A 21,746-nucleotide genomic window follows, 5' to 3' on the forward strand; every position below is an offset into this window, starting at 1 on the left:
CCACAGACTAGGTGGCTTAAATAACAGAAATTTATTTTCTCACAGTTTTGAAGGCTAAAAGCCCAGGATCCAGATCTCAGCAGGACTGGTTTCTCCTGAGGCCATTCTGCTTGGCTTACAAATAGCTCCCTTCTCCCTATGACCTCACATGGTCTTTCCTCTGTGCGCTTTCATGCCCCTAGTGTCTCTCTATGTGTCCAATTTTCTTCTTCTTTTTATAAGGACACTTCTTAAAATCTCATATGAAGATTGGATTGGATTAGAGTATACCCCAATGCCTCATTCTAAATTAATCACCTCTTTAAAGTGACCAAGCTTAAACACTTGAATATGTGATTAAATACAGCCACATTCTGAAGTACTGGGGGTTAGGATTCCAACATCTGAATTTTAGGGGGATGCTATTCAGCCCATAGCAAGCTGTCTAAGAGATGGCATGATATTAGGGAATTGCCAGACCAAAAGCTGGAAAGCCAGGATCCAGGGACATGATATGACTTGGAAGATGCCTTTGCTGAGGGTATTTACCTAACTGGAAAATTATAATTTTTCACTTGAGAAGAAAAAATAAATAAAATACAGTGTGTGGGGAGTGAAACAGAAGACCCTCTGTATAATAACTGGGACCCCAAAGGGCTATACACTTAGGAGAAGAATGAATTGGAAGTGGAACAGCTTCAGGGGAATTTACAGGCTAGGGTCAAATTGCCTGTCCAAGTCTTGATTTTGGTTTAAGGTGGGCTCTAACTGAGATGCTATCAGATGCCTGGCAAAAACAAATACAAATCCTCTCTGGAGGAAAGCATTATAATTATAGGCCTTAGATTGTTCCTACATGTAAGTTTTTGTAGAAATGGTGAGTACAGAGTTAAAGATAAGCCGGTACCCAGGGAAACTAGACTCCTAGTGAGTATTTCAGCAGAAACACAAACAACAGAAATAGACCTACAAAGACAACTGCTTTTGGAATTACCAGATGCAAAGTATAAAACACTTTATGTTTTCTTTGTTTAAAGAAATAAAAGATAACTCAGACCGTTTTGGCAGATACCTGGAAACTATAAAAAGTGATATAACATATTTTTAAAAAACTAAATAGAAACTCTATGACAAAGAAATACAGTAACAAAATTAAGAATTCATTGAATGCATATAATGGCAGTTTAGACATAGATGAATAGAGAATAAATGAAATGGAAGGTAGGTCAGAAGAGATTATCTAGAATGAAGCATTAAGAAACAAAAGGATGAAATATATAGAAGAGAGAATAAGAGACATAGATGTTACAGTGAAAAGATCTAGCATAAGTTTAAGAGGAGAGACAGAGACAGTATTTGAAGAGATAATGGCTAAATATTTTTTAATACCTGTGAAAGCAAACAGATCACATATTTAAGAAGCCAAATAACTCTCTAATGAGTTAAATAAAGAGAAATCTACACCTAGACACATCATAGTGAAACTGAAAAAAACTAAAGACAAAGAGAAAATCTTAAAAGTGTCTGTGGTAGTTTTAAAATATGCCCATTCCTTCCTCCCTCTCCCCTTGAATGTGAGTCAGACTAACTTCTAAAGAATAAAATGTGGGATTCCCTGGCAGTCCAGCGATTAATACTCCATGCTTCCACTGCAGGGGGCGTGGGTTAGATCCCTGGTCTTGGAACTAAGATCCCACATGCCATGCAGAGTGGCAAAAAAAAAAAAAAAAAGAGTGGAATGTGGTGGAAGTGACAGTATGTGATTTCAGAAGTTAAGTCACAAACGATTGCCACTTCTGCTTTGTACACTCTTTGATTGCTTGCTCTGAGGAACTTGCCAGCCATTTGAGTTAGCTATCTTGGAAGTGTATCCTTTAGCCCCAACCAAGCCTTCGGATGACTCCAATCTCAGCTGACATCTTACTGCAACTTCATATTGACTGAATTCTGAGCCAGAATCTCCCAACTAAGCAGCCTCTGAATTACTGACTCATTAAAAAATGTGAGATTAAAAAATGTTTATTTTTTTAAGCCATTAACTTTTGGAGTTACTTATTATGCAGATATTCCTAATTAATACAGTGGCAAATTTTGATAACTAGCACAAGCAGCATTGTGACAGCTAACTTATCATCTGTGATAATGGAAGCCAGAAGACAGTGGGATGAAATCTTCAATGTGTTGTGAGGAAATAATTGACAACACAGAATTCAAAAAAAATCTTTCAAGAATAAAGGAGAAATAAAGACATTTTCAGACCAAAAAAATGAGAGAGTTTGCCACCAACAGACTACATTAAAGAAAATTTTCAAGGCTGAACTTTAGGCAGAAAGAAAATGATTCCAGACAAAAGGACAAAAATGTAAAAAGGAACAAAGAACAAAGAAAAAATATGTGACTATAAAGGAGCATTAATGATGTAGAGTAAAAATCTTAATAATTTGTGAGGTTAAAAAAATAGATTTGGAGATACAGGGATATATGTATATGTATAGCTGATTCACTTTGTTATAAAGCAGAAACTAACACACCATTGTAAAGCAATTATACTCCAATAAAGATGTTTAAAGAAAAAGATTTAATATCCAAAAACAACGGCGTAGAGATTGGGAAGAGGGTGAATTGAGTTAAAGTATCCTAAGTTAAAGTGTTATAGTTAAAGTGCTCTAAGGACTATTGTAGACAAGAGTAGAGGTATTCATTAACATTACATTCTGATAAGTAGAAAATGTATATTGTTAGCCAGTAGACTTATATTACTGAATATGGAAACCTATTATAAAGTTATAGTATCAGTAATTAAGACAATGAGGTAGGTATTGGTGCAAGAATAGATAAACTGACAAAGGAACAAGAGTCCAAATTCAGACCTACATATAGACCATCACCTGATTTAGAAAAAGGGTGGAGGAAAAGAAGATTTTTTAAATAAGTTGGTGATGGGTCAGTTGGACCTTTATATTGACCTCTACTTTACAACATAAACAAAAATCAGTCCTGATGGATTTCAAATCTAAATGTGATAGATAAAACAAAATTTTTTAGAAGAAAGTAGGAGAGTATTTTTACAACCTTGAAATGGGCATAGATTTATTACATGGAATAAAAAGTGCTAAACATAAAGGACAAAATTAATAAGTTAACCCAGATTAAAATCAAGGACCAGAGATTTCAGGTATTTTTGGTGAGGGTATAAATTGGTACAACTATTTCAGAAAAGCATTTGGTAGTAGCATTTACTGAAGCTGAACATTATGATCCAGCAATCCTATCCTTTGTTATATAACCAACAGAAATGGATACATGTATTTACCAAAAGACATATACTAGAATGTTCATAGAACATTCTTTATATTAATCCCAAACTGGAAACCACCCAATGCCGATCAGCAGTGAACTGAGCAAATAAATATTGCTATATCATACAATAGAGTACACACAGCAATGAAAATAGAGACTAGAACTACACACAACAATATTGATGAATCTCACAAATATAGTATTGAGCAAAAGAAGCCAGATATAAAAGAATACATGTAATTCTATTTAAATAAAGTACAAAAACAGGTGAAATTAACCTATGGTGTTAGAAGTTACCTTTTAGAGGATAGTGACTGGAAGGGAGCACTGCTTCTGTATGGCTATAATTTGTTCTTAACCTATGAGCTGGTTACACAGATGTGTTTAACATTTTGAAAACTCATTAAGGTATTTATCTCTATATATGCACTTTTCTGTATGAGTATCATAATTTAATAAAGTTTCTAAAAAATGCATGTTGCAAAGCAGAAATAGACACACAGACATAAAGAACAAATGTATGGATACCAAGGGGGAAAGGGGTGGGGTGGGAGGAATTGGGAGATTGGGATTGACACATATACACTATTGACACTATGTATAAAATAGACAACTGAGGGGAACCTACTGTATAGCACAGGGAACTCTACTTAATGCACTGTGGTGTCCTAAATGGGAGGGAAATCCAAAAGGGAGGGGATATATGTATATGAATGGCTGATTCATTTTGCTGTGCAGTAGAAGCTAACACAACATTGTAACGCAACTATGCTCCAATAAAACTTAATTTAAAAATTAAAAAATAAAGCATGTTGTAACATTCAGGGTAACCACTAAAAGAACAGAAGTAGAATATCTAACTTCAAACCTAGTAAAGAGGGGGAAAGAAGTGATAATATATAATCAACCCAAAAGAGAACAGCTATAAGTGGAGAGCTATTTTATACAGGGTAACTCAGGAAGATCTGTCTGATGAGATGCTATTTGACCTGAGACCTGAAAGAAGTCAGGAAATGAGCCACATTTATATCTGGAGAAAGAGCATCTTAGAGAAGGCGAAGGCCCTGAGGTGGGAGCAGGGATGGGCATATGCATGGACCAGCAAGAAATGCTGTATTGCTTGAGGCAAATCATAGTGAGAACATAAGTCATATGGGTACTATCTGGAGAATAAACTGTAGGGGATGCAAGTGTGCAATAACCCATTGTGAAAGAAAATAGTGAACTAGATTAAGTGGCAGCAGTGGGGGTGATGAGAAAAGATATATTTTGAAGATAGAGCCAACAGAATTTTCTGAGGGATTGAGGAGTCAAGATGATTCTGATTGGGCAATTGGATGCTCCCATTTACTGAGACAGGAAATACTGGAAACAGAGCAGGTTCAGAAACGGACTTGTTAAATTTGAGATGCCTAATACACATCCAAGAGTCAATTATGCACTGGGAATTAAAAGTCTGAAGTGCTGTTTGGGGTCAGAAACATAAATTTCGGTGTGCAGTGATCTGAATGTGTCCCCTCCAAATTCATATATTGAAATCCAAAATACCCAATTGACAGTAGTTAAGAGGTGGGGCATTGGGAGGCACTTAGGTCAGGGGGGTGGAACCCTCATGAATGAGATTAGTGACCTTAGAAAAGAGCCCACTGGGCTCCCTAGCTCCTTCCACCATGTGAGAACACAGGGAGAAGTCGGTAGTCTGCAACCCAGAAGAGGGCTTTCACCAGAACCTGACCATGCTGCTATCCTGATCTTGGACTTTCAGCCTCCAAAATTGTGAGCAATAAATTTGTGCTATTTATAAGCCACCCAGTCTATGATATTTTTCTTACAGCAACCGGAACAGACTAAGGGTCCATTAGTAACAGACCATTAGTAATGGCGGGAGAGGGAAAGGGAGTTTGTTCTCTGGTGTCTCTTCTTATAAGGGCACTAATTCCATCATGAAGGTCACTCTTATGACCTCATCTAACCCTAATTACCTTCCAAAAGCCCTTCTCCAAATACAATCACATTGGGTGTTAGAGTTTCAACATACATATTTTGAAAAGAAACTTTTAGAAAAATAAAGGTAAATAGAGGAAACTTACCTGTGTTTTGAAATCAACTACATATATTTTCATAAAAATGTCTCATCAGAGAAATTAAAAGACACGTGAATGTCACACACAGCCCAGCTCCTGTCCCAACAGTTTAACCCATCCAGCGTTTCAACTGCTTAGCTGTGCAACCTTGGGCATATCATTTATCCCCTCAGATCTTCAGTGTCTTCATTTATAAAATGGGGGAAAATAATAGTATCCATTTCACAGGAATGAAGCCATTTAAATAAGGTCATCTCTGTAGATGTACAGACTGTGTTTAGCACAAACAATCAGTTGAAAGAGGATGACAAACAATGAGGGGTATTTGGATAATTGACTAGAAATTGGGAAAGCAGAAGTGTTTAGATCCTCAATTGCATCAGATGTAAAAACACAAACTCAAAATATAGGAAATAACCTTTTCAGTGATACCAAGACTAACAATAGTCATACAAATAAATTATATATGAAGGGATGAGTTAAACTGGAGTGGGGGGCTGTTGAAGGGGTGGAGCCTGGCTTCCCCCGGGAGAGGGGCTGCGCATGCCACCATTCAGTCTCCATTTCAGCCCTGTTTCTTACCCCTGTCTCTTCTGTGTCTGGTGTCTCTGATTCCAGAGCAAATTGTCCTTCTCCAGAGAATAAACTCTAGTCTCCTTTGGGATGAAGGAAGGTGGTAATGTAAACTCTCTTACAAAAACAAAGATAAAGTCATGTAGTTAATCAGCCCTACTTAACTGCATTTTAAACAAATTAACTTAAAAATACCCTTCTATCTTAAAAGTATGTCAGTTATGATTCACCATTCTTAGAGGCTTATAAATTCTGATCCATTTGCAAAGAAAAAAAAGGAAACGAAAAGGTTTCCTCACCTATAAAATCTAGGTGAGACAGTATAGGAACTGTCTTTCTCTACTGTCATCATAGATACGTAATTCAATTCAGTTCAAATCAAAGCAATTCAACAAATATTTCTTGAGTCCCTACTGTGTGCCAGGCACTATTCTAGGCACTTATAATACACTGGCAAACAAAACAGATCCCTGCTCTCATGGAGCTTACATATTAGTAAGGGGAGACAATAGTAAATAATAAGCATAGTAAATATGTAAATTATCTAGTATGTTAGGTGATATGTGATATGGACAAAGAAAGAATAGAACAAATTAAGGGGGGTTGGGAATATTGAAGTTAGGGGGTAAGGGACAGGTTGCAGTATTAAGTAGCATGGTCAGAACAGGCTTTAGTGAAAAGGCAACATTGAGCAAAGATGAGAAGGGAAGTGTAGGATGTCTGAAGGAACAGCTAGTGCAAAGGCTCAATGGCAGGAAGAGGTTGGAGTTCAGAAGAAAGGTCTAGGCTGGGGACGTGAATTTGGCAATTAAACAGAGATAGTATTTTAAGCTATAAGACATTATATGAGATCACTGAGGCAGGGACTCACTGAGGCAGAGAAAAGTGATGGTCATGCCTTTCACTAAAAGAAGCAATCAGAGAAAGCCAAATTCTTGGGAAATCTAAGACCATAGAAACATGGACAAACATATATAAAGAACAGTGAGCATCCTCACTCTGTCCTCTGCCCATCAAAGTCATACAGAACCTAAGAGTTAGAAGGCAGTTGTTTTTTGTTTTTTTTTAAAGTAAATATACTAATAGAAAATATCTAGAGATAATGGTATATATTCTGGATTAACAGCTTTACTTTTGATAGTTCACACAATGCTCAGGCAGTTGAATTGTCTGTTCTTCCATTTAAGAGTAAGAAGTTGAACTTGACCAATCTTCAATTATGTTTGGAAGGATGCGGTATTTATAAATACAGTGAAGTACTATGAATCAACTCCTCCACTTCTTCTCTCATACTTCCCTGCCTCAGTTTGGCCCGTGGTCACTTTCTCCCTGGTCCTCTTTGGTGGGCCTCTAGATGTGTTTTTCTGGGGCTATCTCAAAGACCCTCCCACTCAGCAGAAAGCACATTTTTGAATCTAATACTGTACATTTGGCAAATGGAAAGTCAAAAACAATTAAAATGGCAGCCACCAATCTTAATATATCTATCTTCAAAAAAACATCAATATGTATTAAGGAATTATGGCTTAATTTTCTTACGTGTAATAATGGCATTGCAGTTAAGTCTTAACAGAGTGGTGGTTATCTTTTAGAGATACATCTCAAAGCACTTGTGGATGAACAAAAAAGCATCATTATGAACTAAAGTCTGCATAAATATCTCCATAAATAATTCCTAGGTTTCCACAATAGCATCATAATTGTGATTTAAAAAAATTTTTTTTGCAACAAAATACCAAAGGAATTGGTAAGGAAATAAGATTTTTGGCATAGATATAAACAAACATACAAATTTGACATTAAATGACAGTCCATTGTCAGTATTAATCATTTTACATACTCTATAGCAGGAGTGGCAAACTACAACCCTCGGGCTAAATGCAACTCAAACTTGTCTTTTAAATAAAGTTTATTGGAACACAGCTACACCCATTCATTTGTCAGTGGTTCTCAAGTAGGAACTACCTTGCCCTCCAGGGGACATCTAGCAATGTCTGGGGAAAGTTTTGGTCATCACAATGGTTGAGGGGACTACTGGCATCCAGTGGCCAGGGATGCTGCTAAACACCCTACGATGCACAAGATGGCTGCCCATAACAAAGTATCTGGCCCCAAAATATCAGCAGCACCAAGATTGAGATACCCTGATTTATATATTGCCTGTGGATGCTTTTGCACTAAAATGGTAGAGTTGAGTAGTTCTGACAGAGGCCATATGGCCTACAACACCTAACATATTTACTATCTGGCCCTTTATAGAAAAAGTTTGCCAATTCCTCTCTATAGAAAACCATAAAATATAAGTATCTCATGTATAGCACATTATCTATCAAGTCTAGAAAAATCCCTTTAACATTATTTCTTCTAGAAATGAGACAACTGTCATTTTTATTTATACCTCTTCTAGCCATATAAAGAGCTATAGTAAAGATTATATTTTATTCTGATTCATTAAAGGGATATTTAAAACAGTGACTCTCAAAGCCAATCACAGATCACTGGCCTGTTGTGATGATTTCACTGGCCCACAGTGAAATGAGAAAAATAAAGACAAATTTGGGAGATTTTCATAAAGCTAAGTTAATTCAAATGTAAAGGGCTGTTCTCTATGAATATATCCTTCCTGTATTTTTAAATATTAAAATGCCCTTTCTTTTCTGAAACAATGCAGATAATAGGTAGTTCTTTTTTTAATATGGCAAAATTAATAGTTGTAACATTGGGTCAAACCATTAAAAAATAATTATTGGTTCTTGAAATCCAAAAGTCAGAAAACCATAGATTTAGAGGTTTTTGCTCTGATTTGGGGATTCTTTGATGTCGAACATATTTCACATATCATTGCTGAAGGTATTTCTTAAATGTGTTTTGCAATGTCGAATGAGTGATGAACTACAGCTGAAGGCTTTTCCACATTCATTACAATCATATGGTTTTTCTCCAGTATGAATTCTCTGATGTTTAGCAAAGGATGAATCATGCCTGAAGGCTTTCCCACAATGACTGCATTTATAAGGTTTCACTCCAGTATGGACTCTGTGATGGATAGAAAGATGTATTCTCTGGCTAAAGGCTTTCCCACATTCCTTACATTTATATGGTCTCTCCCCAGTATGAGTTCTCTGGTGTTGAGTTAGGTATGTGCTGTGGCTGAAGGTTTTACTGCATACATTACAAATATAGGGTTTCACACCAGTATGAATAATCTCATGTTGCCTGAGGTGTCTAATCTGGAAAAATGCTTTTCCACAGTCTTTGCATGTAAAAGGTTTCTCTCTGACATGAGTTCTCAGATGCTGGATCAGCCCAATGCTCTGGCTGAATGCTTTCTCACATACACCACATTCATAGGGTTTCTCCCCAGTATGAATTCTAACATGTTGAGTAAGAGATGATGGATGTCTGAAGGTTTTCCCGCATTCTTTACACTCATAGGGTTTCTCGCCAGTATGGATTCTCTGATGTGGAATAAGGGATGAACTTTGGCTAAAGGCTTTTCCACATTCTTTACATCTGAAAGGTTTCTCTCCAGTATGAATTCTCATGTGTTCTGTAAGATGAATGAGCTGTTTGAAGATTTTTTCACAAATATTACATTCAAAGGTTTTCATTCTTGTATAATTCCTTGAGTGATTAATCAAACCTAAATTGTATCTACTTTTCCTTCTTGATATGTCATATTTATGGTGTCTTTTTCTTGGAGGATCTATTGGTCCTGGAATAACTTTTGAGCACACATTAATACTTTTCACACATCTGTTAGATTCTTGGCCTCTCTCCTGTGTGAGTGTTTTCTTGTGGATCAAGGGGATTTGCCCTGCACCCATTCCTTGGTTCTCCTCGTGGTTTTCTAACTTATGACATTTGGAGTCCCTTCCCAATGTGGAAACCAAGGTGCTTCCTCTTGTGGACCTTTCCATCATCAGGTCATGGTGTAATTCTTCCCATGAGATGTCACTCTTTAAGACTGACTCTTTGGTTTCTGTTTCATCCTCCAAGTCTGAAAGAAATCCAAAAATATAAATAACTCATATTCACTGAACTTTAAAAAATAAATGGCCACAGTGAGAACAGGAGGGAAAAAAAAATAATATATACTAGGTACAGGAGGGTTGGACTGTCTTCAAATAGGATCCTACCACGTAGAGAGCTGATGTGAAAGTAACAAGGTGGTCAACACAAAGAAGCTGTTAAAAGTATGTAAGGTGACTTTAAAAATTGGGAGGACTTCATCCATGAGAATTGCAAGAGGAAATGGACTAAGATGAAAGCATCACTGGAAGGGCAAATATCAGAGATAAGACAAGGAGATAAGAATTCTAACATGATATCATCTCGAGCTTATATTTCTATGACAAAATTTTATTTACTTAGAAAAATTTAAGTATCTCATACTCTGTGCATGTTAAAATAAAACATCAAATAATATAGAAATGCATTCACTGAAAAAAGATAGCCTCTCTCAATCTCATCCCCATTTCCTTTAATCTCTTAGGAGTTTGGAATGCATCTGTTCAGACATTTCTCAATAATATACACATGTGAATGTGTGCATTTGTGTATATATGGTCATAAATATACATTTCTACCCAAAAAAGGGGATCATGGAATACATATAGTTCGGCATCTGGTTTTTTTTTAAGCTCAATTATATGTCTGTACATTTAGATTTATCTCATTCTTATTAACAATTGTACTACATTCTACTTACAAACATATTTGTTTGACTTTACTAAAAAATATTTAGGTTGTCTCTGATTTTTCACTTTGTCATTATATGTAAGCTTGTGTACACTCCTGTCAATGTTTCATAGGATTTACTAAAAAGAAAGTATTGGGTATGAGTATGTGGGCTATCACTGAATATGGGTGCCCCTCCCTGCAAACTCACTGGATTTTTATCAATCTTCAAAATTTCTGCCTACATAAGAGGTGAAAAATTATTTCTTAATTTGTGACAAAACATTAATTACACTGTAAACTCTTAAAAGATAGAGAATATGTATTTTATCCGTAGTATACATGACACAGCATTTTTGTATGAGGGAGTTTCCTGGATTTTTACTCTCTATTCCTATCCAACCAGTCTGGACCCTGTCATCCTAAAGCACCAATATTTCCAGTTCACAGCAAAATCTTAGTCCCCAGAATGTCTAACCTCATTTTAGTAATAGCACATACACAGTACTTGGTAATAGCTGAATAAATTTTGGAGTGGACTCACAAAGCAAGTAGAGATGTTTGGATTACTTACTACAGGGAATAAGAAGGCATTTAACTTTTCTTTTTAGGGTAAAAAAAAGATAAATGTGATATTTCAAGTGGTCAAATCTGGCAGTAACATTCAAAATGATTCAGAAAGAAAAGGAAGACATCAACAAATGCAACTAGAAATTATAGTAATTGGCATGGGATGATGGGAACCTGGCTTAGCAAGGTCAACAGAGATGAAGAGTAGAAGTGGACCTAGCAGGTAATATCAAAGAAAAAACCACGGAGAATGAGGGAAAAACAGAGTAGAAAGCATGATACATTCTTGCTGATACCATGATTTCTAGTCTCAGAGGCTAAAAGAACAGGAGGAGTCAGGATAAGAACTTTGTTTGAGAGAGAAGATAACTTCTGTTTTTGGATATGCTGGGCTTGAAGTAACAACAGCATGTCTATATAGAGATGTCCCAAACACCAGGGATATGTGAGAATAGAGTTCATATGAACATATATGACAAAGATGAAAATATGGGGAATATAGATGTCAAAGGGATAGTTGAGACCATCATAATGCATTTGTGGGAGTTTGTGCAGAAACAGAACAGCAGTGTAAAAGACAGAGTCTCCTCAGGGATTGTGGCAGAGACTGTTGGCCATTCTGAAATCTCTTCTCCCTACTTCTGGACACACAACTATACTATATTTCTCAATCTTCCTTGAATTTGATTGAGTGAAGTGACAAAGGTCTCCCCCATTAAGTGAATGAGAGTGAAAAGTGATGTTAGCCATTCCAGTCTGGCCCGTAAAAACCACCCAAATGAACCCCTCTGTGCTCTTCTTCTACTGCTGGCCAAACTTAGTTGATGAGGAGGCCCTTGAGGATGATGGAACCACCATGCGGAAGGAATCTCTGTCCCTGAATTGTCAGGGGGAAAAGAACTGTCCACTGAACTAAACAGATCAATACATGAGCAAGAAAGTCCTATTCTGTGTGAGCCAAACTTTAGAGTCTATATACTATAGTAGTTTAGCTTAGCCTAACAAAGATGTCAATTATATATCTGCATTAAAAAAGGAGACTGATGAGAAGCATTGAAGAAGCAATAAGAGAGACAGAGGAGACAAAAATTATTGAATTAGCTGGTGGAAGAAAAGATACCAAGAAGGTGGTGTGGTCTATATAACCTAATGCTGCCCTGCAGGACAGCACCATAAGAACACAAACTGTGGCAGCTTCCCTGGTGGCGCAGTGGTTAAGAATCCGCCTGACAATGTGGGGGACATGGGTTCAAGCCCTGGTCCGGGAAGATCCCACATGCACGAAGCAACTAAGCCCGTGCACCACAACTACTGAGCCTGAGCTCTAGAGCCCACGAGCCACAACTACTGAAGCCCCCATGTCACAACTACTAAAGCCCATGAGCCTAGAGCCTGTGCTCCACAAGAGAAGCCACCGCAATGAGAAGCCCGTGCACCACACGAAGAGTAGACCCCTCTCGCTGCAACTAGAGAAAGCCCGTGTGCAGCAACAAAGACCCAATGCAGCCAAAAATAAAATAAATAAAAATTTTTTTAAAAATAAAAATGGGGGTTTCCCTGGTGGCGCAGTGGTTGAGAGTCCGCCTGCCGATGCAGGGGACACGGGTTGGTGCCCCTGTCCGGGAAGATCCCACGTGCCGCGGAGCGGCTGCGCCTGTGAGCCATGGCCGCTGGGCCTGCGCGTCCGGAGCCTGTGCTCCGCAACGGGAGAGGCCACAACAGTGAGAGGCCCGCGTACCGCAAAAAAAATAAAAAAATAAAAAATAAAAATGGGTTGTAATTAAAAAAAAAAAGAACACAAACTGTGGATTCAGAATGATTAGACAAATACTGATTCCCCAAGTAGTAGCTAAACAATCATGTACAGATTTCTTAACCTAAGAGCCTTCTTTTCCTCATTTGTAAGATGGGGTTAAAGTAGGCACAGGACTCGCAGAAGCCAGCTTGGAAAACAGTGTCATTATTACTGTTACATTATTACTGAAGTTGAAGAAGACTATTAAAAGCCATTGGATTTGGTAAGAAGGAATTCTGTAGTGACTTCTCAAAGAGTCATAAATTATCTGAAACAAAAGTTAAATTACACAAGTTAAAAAGAGAATCAGAATTGAAGATATGGTCATAAAATAAGATTTAGGAAAAAATTTTAAATGGAATCATCAGAGAAAGTGAAAGTCAGGATACAATAACATAAGGATCTGGTGAAGGGTACTGTCTTTATGAGGCGAGATCCATGGATAACTGAATGTACAGGAGAAAGAAACTATGATCAGGGTAAGGTTTAGAATGCTGGAGAAAGCAAGAAAACCACAAATGTCAGGTCAGGAGAAATGGTGAAGGCCGCTAACCATGATGAGAAAGGCATCTCTTTTCCTCTGACTCCAAAGAAACTAATGAGAAGAGGCAAGTGCAGGAAAGGGGGGACAGAGTGGTAATCAGGTTTCTTGTGGGTCTCACCCAGGTGGCTGCAACCTCCCCAGTGGCCTGAAGAAGACTTTAAGCCGAACTCTCTGGCAAACATGACAAAGGCTCCATCTGCCTTGCTCTTACCTGGACTTGGACCTCCTGAAATCTCTCTCTCCATCAGCCATGGTTGTTCTCCCTTCTCCAACTGGGAAATCACACCAGGTTTGGAAAGCTGATACCCTGCTTGTGAAGAAGAAGAAAACTACACGTGCTGAGGTCAAAGAGGCATCCCAAGAATTTAAAGATAGTTCTTTGTTATTCAGGCCTTCTGGAGGGTAGAGTAGAAAGACCAGAGCAGAAAAGACCACAGCAATCGTGACTTGATGTTCAGAAGGAATTAGAAATCTCTAACACAGAACCCAAAGACCAAGCATACCACTTAACTTAGAAATAAAGATTGTTATTCCAATAGACAGGTTCTAGTTACAAGGGGAACCCATCCTTACCCACTGAGACCAGGTTCCCATAGTTCTCCAGCATCACCTCCCGGTACAGATTCCGGTGAGCAGGGGCCAGCTGCCCCCACTCCTCCTGGGTGAAGTCCACAGATATGTCTTTGAAGGTTAACAGTTCCTAGAACATCAAATATGTTCCTTTTCAGCCAGAGTTAGGAAGTTGTTCTAACCTTGTCTACATGCTAAGAGATTTTAGCCAAGTTTTCCTGGATACCCTCTTTTTTTTTTTTTTTTTTTTTTAAATAAAAGCAAATCCATCATAGGGTTGGAGAAACACCACTCAGCAGAGATTCTCCTCAGGCTAGACAGGTCTAGTCTATGTCAGTCTGTATGTAAGGACTTAAATTTATGAGGTAGCCTGCCACATGTGGGAGCCCATCTCTGATGCAGGAAAGGCTAGAAAGAGATCTCTTTGTCATCAAGCCTCTGCCAGTTCCTATGGACACCCTCTTGAAAACTGGCTGATTCTCTGCTGGAGGTTACAAAACAATGCAGGGAGTGTGTAAGCTGTCTTTTCCAACTCACAATTTGGTTGAAGGCAAAATACTCATGAACTATATTAAAGAAGGTCACAGAACAGTATATAGTAATTTAGGTTAAGGACAATAAAAATCAGGAATATTTGAGAAAGGAAAGGGTTCAAAAGGGGCTAAGGCCACAAGAGAAAACAGGGACCCTGGTTGGGCTGAAAGAATTGGTTAAAATGAGAACATTTCGGGACTTCCCTGATGGTCCAGTGGTTAAGAATCTGCCTTCCAATGCAGGGAAAGCAGGCTCGATCCCTGGTCAGGGAACTAAGATCCCATGTGCTGCAGGGCAACTAAGCCTGCACGCTCTACAGCCCGCGTGCCACAACGAAGAGCCCGCTTGCTGCAAGGAAAGATACTGCGTGCCACAACTAAGACCCGACGCAGCCAAATAAATAAATTTTTTTTAAAAAATGAGAACATTTCAGCATGGATAAGACCCTTAGCTGGGTATTTCTGTTAGTAAAAAAAGTATGTGAGAACAGCACATTTTTAGAGGGAGCACGAATTCTGCCTAGTAAGGAAGATTCCTTGACCAAAGCAGACACTGCATTGTGAGGTACAAGAGCCTGTTATGAATGAGCTACACAAATTAAATAACCATTTGGGTTATTTTTTAAAAATATTACCAAATGCAAAGAGAACCCAGAAGCCGGAAGGCTGAGATAATAACAAATTCCTTAAGTATGGAATTAAGACTATTTTAATGCTTTTTATGTATTGTAAATAATTCTGGAATGCATTTTAGGCCTACTAGACACTAGCCTCCATATTTAACTGATGAATTTGAGGAAGGTTAAAGACATGGGACTAAACCCTGTACCATGTGATTTTGGAAGTTATGATCACTCCACTTTAAAACTCTTCTGTTCTCTAATAATATCTCCTTCTATAGTGGTTTTCTCTGATTACTCTCTAATTCTCTTGAGTTTCTCTATGCTTCCGGGGTTTGGCTGTGCAGAGCTTTGCCTGCTAGTGTCACTGGTTTTCTGATGAGCTCGTGTATGATACACAGACACTATTAAACTGCTCTTGGAAGTTCTCCTTCCTTTTCTTCTTAGCCTGTTTAGTTTGTGTCCTTTAGGACCTGTCAGTAGCTTCTCTACTCATTTCTCTATCATCTATAATTCTGCTCCAGGACATGACCAAAAATCCTTTCTTAAAGGTCATTAATGAAATGTATACATCTCCAAGAATATCAGAACCTCTCTGTTCATTTTAAAGTGTTGCTTTAAATATTTTACAATGTTTGTCTTTCCCCTGGATGACATCTTGAGATGCTTAAGGGCAAGAATTATATTATATACTTTTTCTCTCTCTTACACACACACACACTCACACACATGATTTTTAAATTTGTTGTATAAATGGCTAGAGGTTTGCTAGAAACAAGAGGGTTTCTGAGGAAGGTTACTACAGGTGGGGAAAATGCCTGTGAAATCAATCCATGCAGCCTGGTTTCTAACAGGTTAAGAAAATCCAATCCAGGAAGTCGAGTCAAAGAAAATTGAAGCCAGGGCTCTTAAAATCTGAGAAACAATTTCAAGAAAGTGACAGGAAACTCCAACCTACCTGGGATTCTGCTGTCAGGGACCCAGATGCCACTTCATCTTCAAAACTTTCTCCCCGGGTCTCATCAGCATCCTGAGATAGCAGAACTGGGAAAGGAAAAGAGCTATGAGGTTTGCATCTTCCCAGATCCCCCAAATAGAAAACCTGCCTGCAGACCTGCTGAATCTGGCCCCTCTCTCAATACATTCAATACAATGAGGGACATTCAGAGCAACTCAAGAGCAGGCTGGCGCCTCCTTAATGAGGAGGATCTGCAGTGCGTTGATTGGGGGATTAATGTTTCCCAATGGCCAACGCTGGTCCAAAAGCACAGACCTAACAGGCCATTCCTTTGTACAAAAATCCTCAAAGGTTCCCCACTTTCAAGAAAGAAAAATCCAAACACTTTACCATAGACTTCAAGATCCTCCACAACCAGTCCAAAACTGCTTCTTCAAGTATTACCTGCCTCTAAACACCATCCTTCATCCTCTGGACACACCCACCACATAATCCTATTCACCATTCTTTGAACATATCTGGATAGCACCCACCTCAGTACTTTCCCCCAAGTCCCACTCGGTGAAAAACTGAGGTATCCTTCTAGACCAGTCTGAGTGAAGTTTTCTCAGAGCCCCTTAATGAGAGGAAAGCTTCCTCTCCCCTGAATTCCTCCAACGCTTTTTTTTAAAAAATATTATTTTATTTTATTTATTTATTTTTGGCTGCATTGGGTCCTCATTGCTGCGCGCGGGCTTTCTCTAGTTGCGGCGAGTGGGGGCTACTCTTCGTTGCGGTGCGTGGGCTTCTCATTGCAGTGGCTTCTCTTGTTGAGGAGCACGGGCTCTAGGCACGTGGGCTTCAGTAGTTGTAGCACGCGGGCTCAGTAGTGGTGGCTCGTGGGCTCTAGAGCACAGGCTCAGTAGTTACGGCACACGGACTTAGTTGCCCCGCGGCATGTGGGATCTTCCCTGACCAGGGCTCGAACCCGTGTCGCCTGCATTAGCAGGCGGATTCTTAACCACTGCGCCACCAGGGAAGCCCCAAAGCTTGGTTTTTATCTCTACTCTGGTATCTATCTCAGGCTGTCTCCTATTATATTTATTTTTATACTTATCACTGTCAATTGAGTATTAGTATGAGTATATGCATAGAAACTGTATCTGGTTCATTTTTTCCCATCTGCTACTTAAACACAACTAAATTATGCCAGGCTGCTAGAATTCAAGAAATAGTGGCTGAAATTTGACATATTAAAAATATGAACTAGCAATTAAGGCACATGAATTATTGTCCTTGTATTTTCCCCTTAACTTTTTATCATGAATATTGAACACTCATATATCTAACACATTAAATGATTGTTAACATTTGCCATATTTGTTTCATCTATCTATATTTTTTCTGAACCATTTCAAAGTTGCAGAAATTATGATACTTCCTCCCTAAATACTTCAAAGAGTCTTCTCCTGCATAACCATGATACCAATTATCACACTTCAGAGAGTTAACAATAATTCCATAGGATCATCTAAATATTCAGTCCATATTCAGATTTCCTCAATTGTTCCCAAACTGTCTTTTATCCTAGAGTTTTTCCAATTAAGGCTCACACATTTTAAGTGGTTATTAGTCAAAGTCTCTCTTACTCTAGACAGTACTTGCCTTTCCTTCATGACACTGGCATCGACTTACTGTATCCTCATGGTGGGGTTTCTCTTATTTCTCCATCCCCTGTATTTTCTTTAAACCAGAAGTTCAGCCTTTAAGATTAATTTGGATCAGGTTAAACATTTTAGGAAACATTTTAGGCAGGGATTCTTCATGGGTGATACCATGTGCTTTATATTACGTCACCCAGAAGGCACAAAATGTCAGGTTATCCCATCATTGGGACACTTGGTTAAGATAGTGATCACTAGGACCTCCCTGGTGGTGCAGTGGTTAAGAATCCATCTGCCAATGCACGGGACACGGGTTCAAGCCCTGGCCCGGGAATATCCCACATGCTGCAGAGCAACTAAGCCCGTGTGCCACAACTACTGAGCCTGTGCTCTAGAGCCCGCAAGCCACAACTACTGAAGCCCGTACGCCTAGAGCCCGTACTCCGCAACAAGAGAAGCCACTGCAATGAGAAGCCCGCGCACCGCAACGAAGAATAGCCCCGCTCGCCACAACTAGAGAAAGCCCGGGCGCAGCAACGAAGACCCAACGCAGCCAAATATAAATACAGTTATAAAAAAACAAAAGATAGTGACCACTAGATCTTGTCATTGAAAAAGTATGTCCTTTCCCTGGCATTTAGCAAGTGATTTGTGGGGGCCATACCTTGACACCATGTGAATATCCTATTCCCTACCAACCTTCCAATTACTTCATTTACAGTAAAATATTCTATCATTCTTTCTACATTTATTATTGGCAGGTATTCTCTGAAAAGGATGTAAAAAGCAAGGTAAATGCATCCTTCATTCCCATAAAAATCTATTTTCAACATAAGAAATCAGTGTATTAATCACTTCCAATGTGGCAGATGAGTTTTCTCCCCCCCTCCTCTGTTATATTTATTTATTTTGGGGGGGGTTCCTAAATTCTTTTTCATTTTTAAAAATTTTTATTGGAGTATAGTTGCTTTACAATGTTGTGTTAGTTTCTGCTGTACAGCAAAGTGAATCAGTAATACATATACATATATCCACTCTTTTTTAGTCCCTTCCTATTTAGGTCACCACAGAGCATTGAGTAGAGTTCCCTGTGCTATACAGAGTAGGTTCTCATTAGTTTTCCATTTTATAAATAGTAGTGTATATTTGTCAATCCCAATCTCCCAATTCATCCCATCCCCTCTTCCCCCCTTGATAACCATAAGTTTATTTTCTACATCTGTGACTCTCTTTCTCTATTTTAAGTGTCATCATGAATGCGTGGAATTTTACTTATTTAAGGTGTTACAATCAATCTGGACACTTAGGGCTTCCCTGGTGGCGCAGTGGTTAAGAATCTTCCTGCCAATGCAGGGGAAACGGGTTCGAGCCCTGGTCCAGGAAGATCCCACATGCCGCAGAGCAACTAAGCCCGTGCATCACAACTACTGAGCCTGCACTCTAGAGCCCACGAGCCACAGCTACTGAAGCCCATGCTCTGCAACAAGAGAAGCCACTGCAATGAGAAGCCCGCGCACTGCAATGAAGAGTGACCCCCGTTCGCTACAACTAGAGAAAGCCTGCGCCCAGCAACGAAGAGCCAACGCAGCCAAAAATAAAATAAATAAAATAATAAATAAATAAATAAAAGGCCCTTTAAAAAAAAAAGCTGGACACTTAAACTGTCCGCAATTTGAACCGGGCTTCTGCATCCTTCTGGTAGACGTCCATTGGTCTTTGAGCTCTTCCTTGCTATTCTAGCACAAGATACTCTGGTCTCACCTGGTACTTTCCCTACTGCCTTCTACTTCTGACCTACCCACCCAATACCTGGACAGGTCATTCATTTGATTCACATTTCCTCACTGTAAAATAAGGAAAATCAGGCAAGTCCTCCCAGCCCCACGCACCCATGGGGAAGATAAAAAGAAATAACATACACAGCCATTATGAAATATTAGTTTTAGTCTGAACTAACCACTACTACTTGGGAAAACCCCAAGCCAGGAGCAATAATCAAGAACTCCAGAGACCTTTTACCTAAGCAGATGCTTCTGCTCAGGTGCCCACTTTCCTTCCCACCCTAGACGATGCTGCTTTGCCTCCCTCCCACCCAGCAGTCTATTCTCACCTTCTCCTTCAAACATCTTAGTCACGTCCTCCCACGGGGGCGCCCTCTCCGTGGCCTTCTTTGGATGGTGCAACTTCACCCAGGTGCTGGTCTCGACGGGCAGGGTGATTAGGAGTCTCTGAAGCATGATAACTTCGGCGCTCCTTTCTGGCGAACTGTACCTCAGCTCACAGGGCAGAGAGTCCTGACTGGGCTTGTCCACTTTTTATGAGGAAACTGCCGGAAACTGACGGAAGGCTTCACAGTTGCACGGGTGTCCTCCACTCTCAGGAACCCGGCGAACATACAGCACCAAAATCCGGAGTCTGGACCTTTTTACTCCCTAGGCTCTCAGAAACACCTCCCATCCTTGCGCTCCATCTGTCTCCTCAGCAGGCAGCGGGAGGCTCCAGACGTTTATTCTAAATCGCCAAGTCTACAGGCCCCTAGCCATGCTGGTTAGAAAACATCAGAGTCAGCAAAAGGATCAGGAAAGTTCAATCACATGGTCAGAATTCTAGAACTTGCACCAATCACTGAACATTGTTTACAAAAGATACATGGAGACCGTGGATATATACAGTCCATATGGTCCAAAACACCGTGCTGGGGTCATGAAGCATAAAGGGATAAATAAAACCCAATTCTTTGTTTTAGGCAGCACTAGGTTTAAAGTAGTCTGAGATTTGGAATCAAAAAGGATCTGGCTTTGAATCCCAGCTCCCTCCCTTGCCGGCTGCGGCAAATCCCGTAACCCCGCTAATCCAGTTTCCTCCTCCCGAAATGGAGAGGATAAACCTTTTCTCCAGGGCTGAACCGCCCGGCCCTGCCCTCGCAGCCTTTGTCTGAGCCGACTCTGGGGCGCGGGGCACACTGCGCGCCACTGGTGACAGCGGGTGGGGCCGAGGCGGCGCTACCCGGCTTGTCCCCTCCCCAGACCCAGGGGAGCCTTGGCTCACCCCTCTCACCAGCTCGGGCCGCACGCCCTAGCCCTCCCGCCGCGACGGACCGGTCTCCGCGCAGTGCCAAGATGCCCCACGTAGCGCAGCCCGGCCGGTGCGCCTGCGCGGCAGCAGCCTCCGCGCGCGGTTCCCGGCGTCCTGCGGGGCAGCCTGCCAGCTCGCCGGTGCCTCCCGGGATGCGCCCTGGGATACTGTCCCATCACTCTCCGTTTGCACGCAGCTCGAGACCCGAACCCAGGGAGAAGCAGCCTGCTCCTGCGGAAGGAAACAAAGCCTGTGTTCCCGTCCCCGCCGAGACTACTGAATAGAACCGGCTCCCCTCTGCCAGGCATAGATGTGTGTATGTTTCCGCCGGGAGATTTGAAACCCTTGACAAAGGGAAACATCTGTATCTCTTTTTTGTCGAAACAACATTGGTGTAAAAGAATCCATACCACTTTCACTTAATATGTACGTGGAAAAGACTGAAAGTGGAATGGAATCCAGTGTTTCATTAAAAGAATACCACGGTCAGGTAGTTGTTTGTCCTAGTATTCAATAAGTTCTCACGTTAATTGCTTTCCTTATATTTCTAAAATGCCACAGAATAACTGTTACCGGTAATCTCACCAAGCAGAGTAACCATTGCTAACATTTGGTGCACAGACACCTACACGCACACAATTTTTAAAATGCATTTTTATGTATTTTCTGCAAAAACGATTATACTGTAATGCTGTTTTATTTTCTACATCAATAGCCTACAAAAATAACAATTCAGAAAATAGAATAAAACTATGTGATTGCTGAACTTCCCTGGTGGTCCAGTGGTTAAGACTCTGCGCTTGGACTGCAGGGGGCGCGAGT

General features: G+C 40.0%; 1 protein-coding gene and 1 non-coding gene across 4 annotated transcripts; both read right to left on the bottom strand.

Annotated features, from left to right (window-relative positions):
* Nucleotides 1-1,982: 1,982 nt before the first annotated feature.
* On the bottom strand, nt 1,983-21,059 carry ZFP69B (ZFP69 zinc finger protein B). Of its 3 annotated transcripts, none has more exons than XM_033837281.2 (6): nt 20,907-21,059; nt 19,960-20,393; nt 16,207-16,292; nt 14,099-14,225; nt 13,737-13,835; nt 1,983-9,936 (listed from the first exon to the last, which is right to left on the bottom strand). In XM_033837281.2, exons 2-6 carry the CDS (start codon nt 20,084-20,086, stop codon nt 8,768-8,770), a joined length of 1,608 nt encoding a protein of 535 aa, XP_033693172.1. In that variant the 5' UTR covers nt 20,087-20,393; nt 20,907-21,059; the 3' UTR covers nt 1,983-8,767. The 3 variants fall into 3 exon arrangements, with proteins under 3 accessions (XP_033693172.1, XP_033693180.1, XP_033693168.1); XM_033837289.2 differs by having other exon boundaries at nt 13,737-13,832; nt 20,898-21,018; XM_033837277.2 differs by having other exon boundaries at nt 20,898-21,018.
* LOC117309978 (small nucleolar RNA SNORA12) lies at nt 14,471-14,566 on the bottom strand. The gene has a single exon (XR_004524253.1). It is a non-coding gene; the product is annotated as a small nucleolar RNA SNORA12 (small nucleolar RNA).
* Nucleotides 21,060-21,746: the final 687 nt, after the last annotated feature.

Source organism: Tursiops truncatus, chromosome 1, assembly GCF_011762595.2.
Source record: "Tursiops truncatus isolate mTurTru1 chromosome 1, mTurTru1.mat.Y, whole genome shotgun sequence".
NCBI classification, from domain to species: Eukaryota; Metazoa; Chordata; class Mammalia; order Artiodactyla; family Delphinidae; genus Tursiops; species Tursiops truncatus.

Coding starts and splice junctions, on each gene's coding strand:
- ZFP69B (XM_033837281.2), bottom strand. CDS start 20,086: ATGCTTCAGAGACTCCTAATCACCCTGCCCGTCGAGACCAGCACCTGG. Junction 16,293..19,959: donor TAAGATGTTTGAAGGAGAAG/GTGAGAATAGAC, acceptor TTCCTTTCCCAG/TTCTGCTATCTCAGGATGCT. Junction 9,937..13,736: donor TTCAGGAGGTCCAAGTCCAG/GTAAGAGCAAGG, acceptor GATTTCTTTCAG/ACTTGGAGGATGAAACAGAA.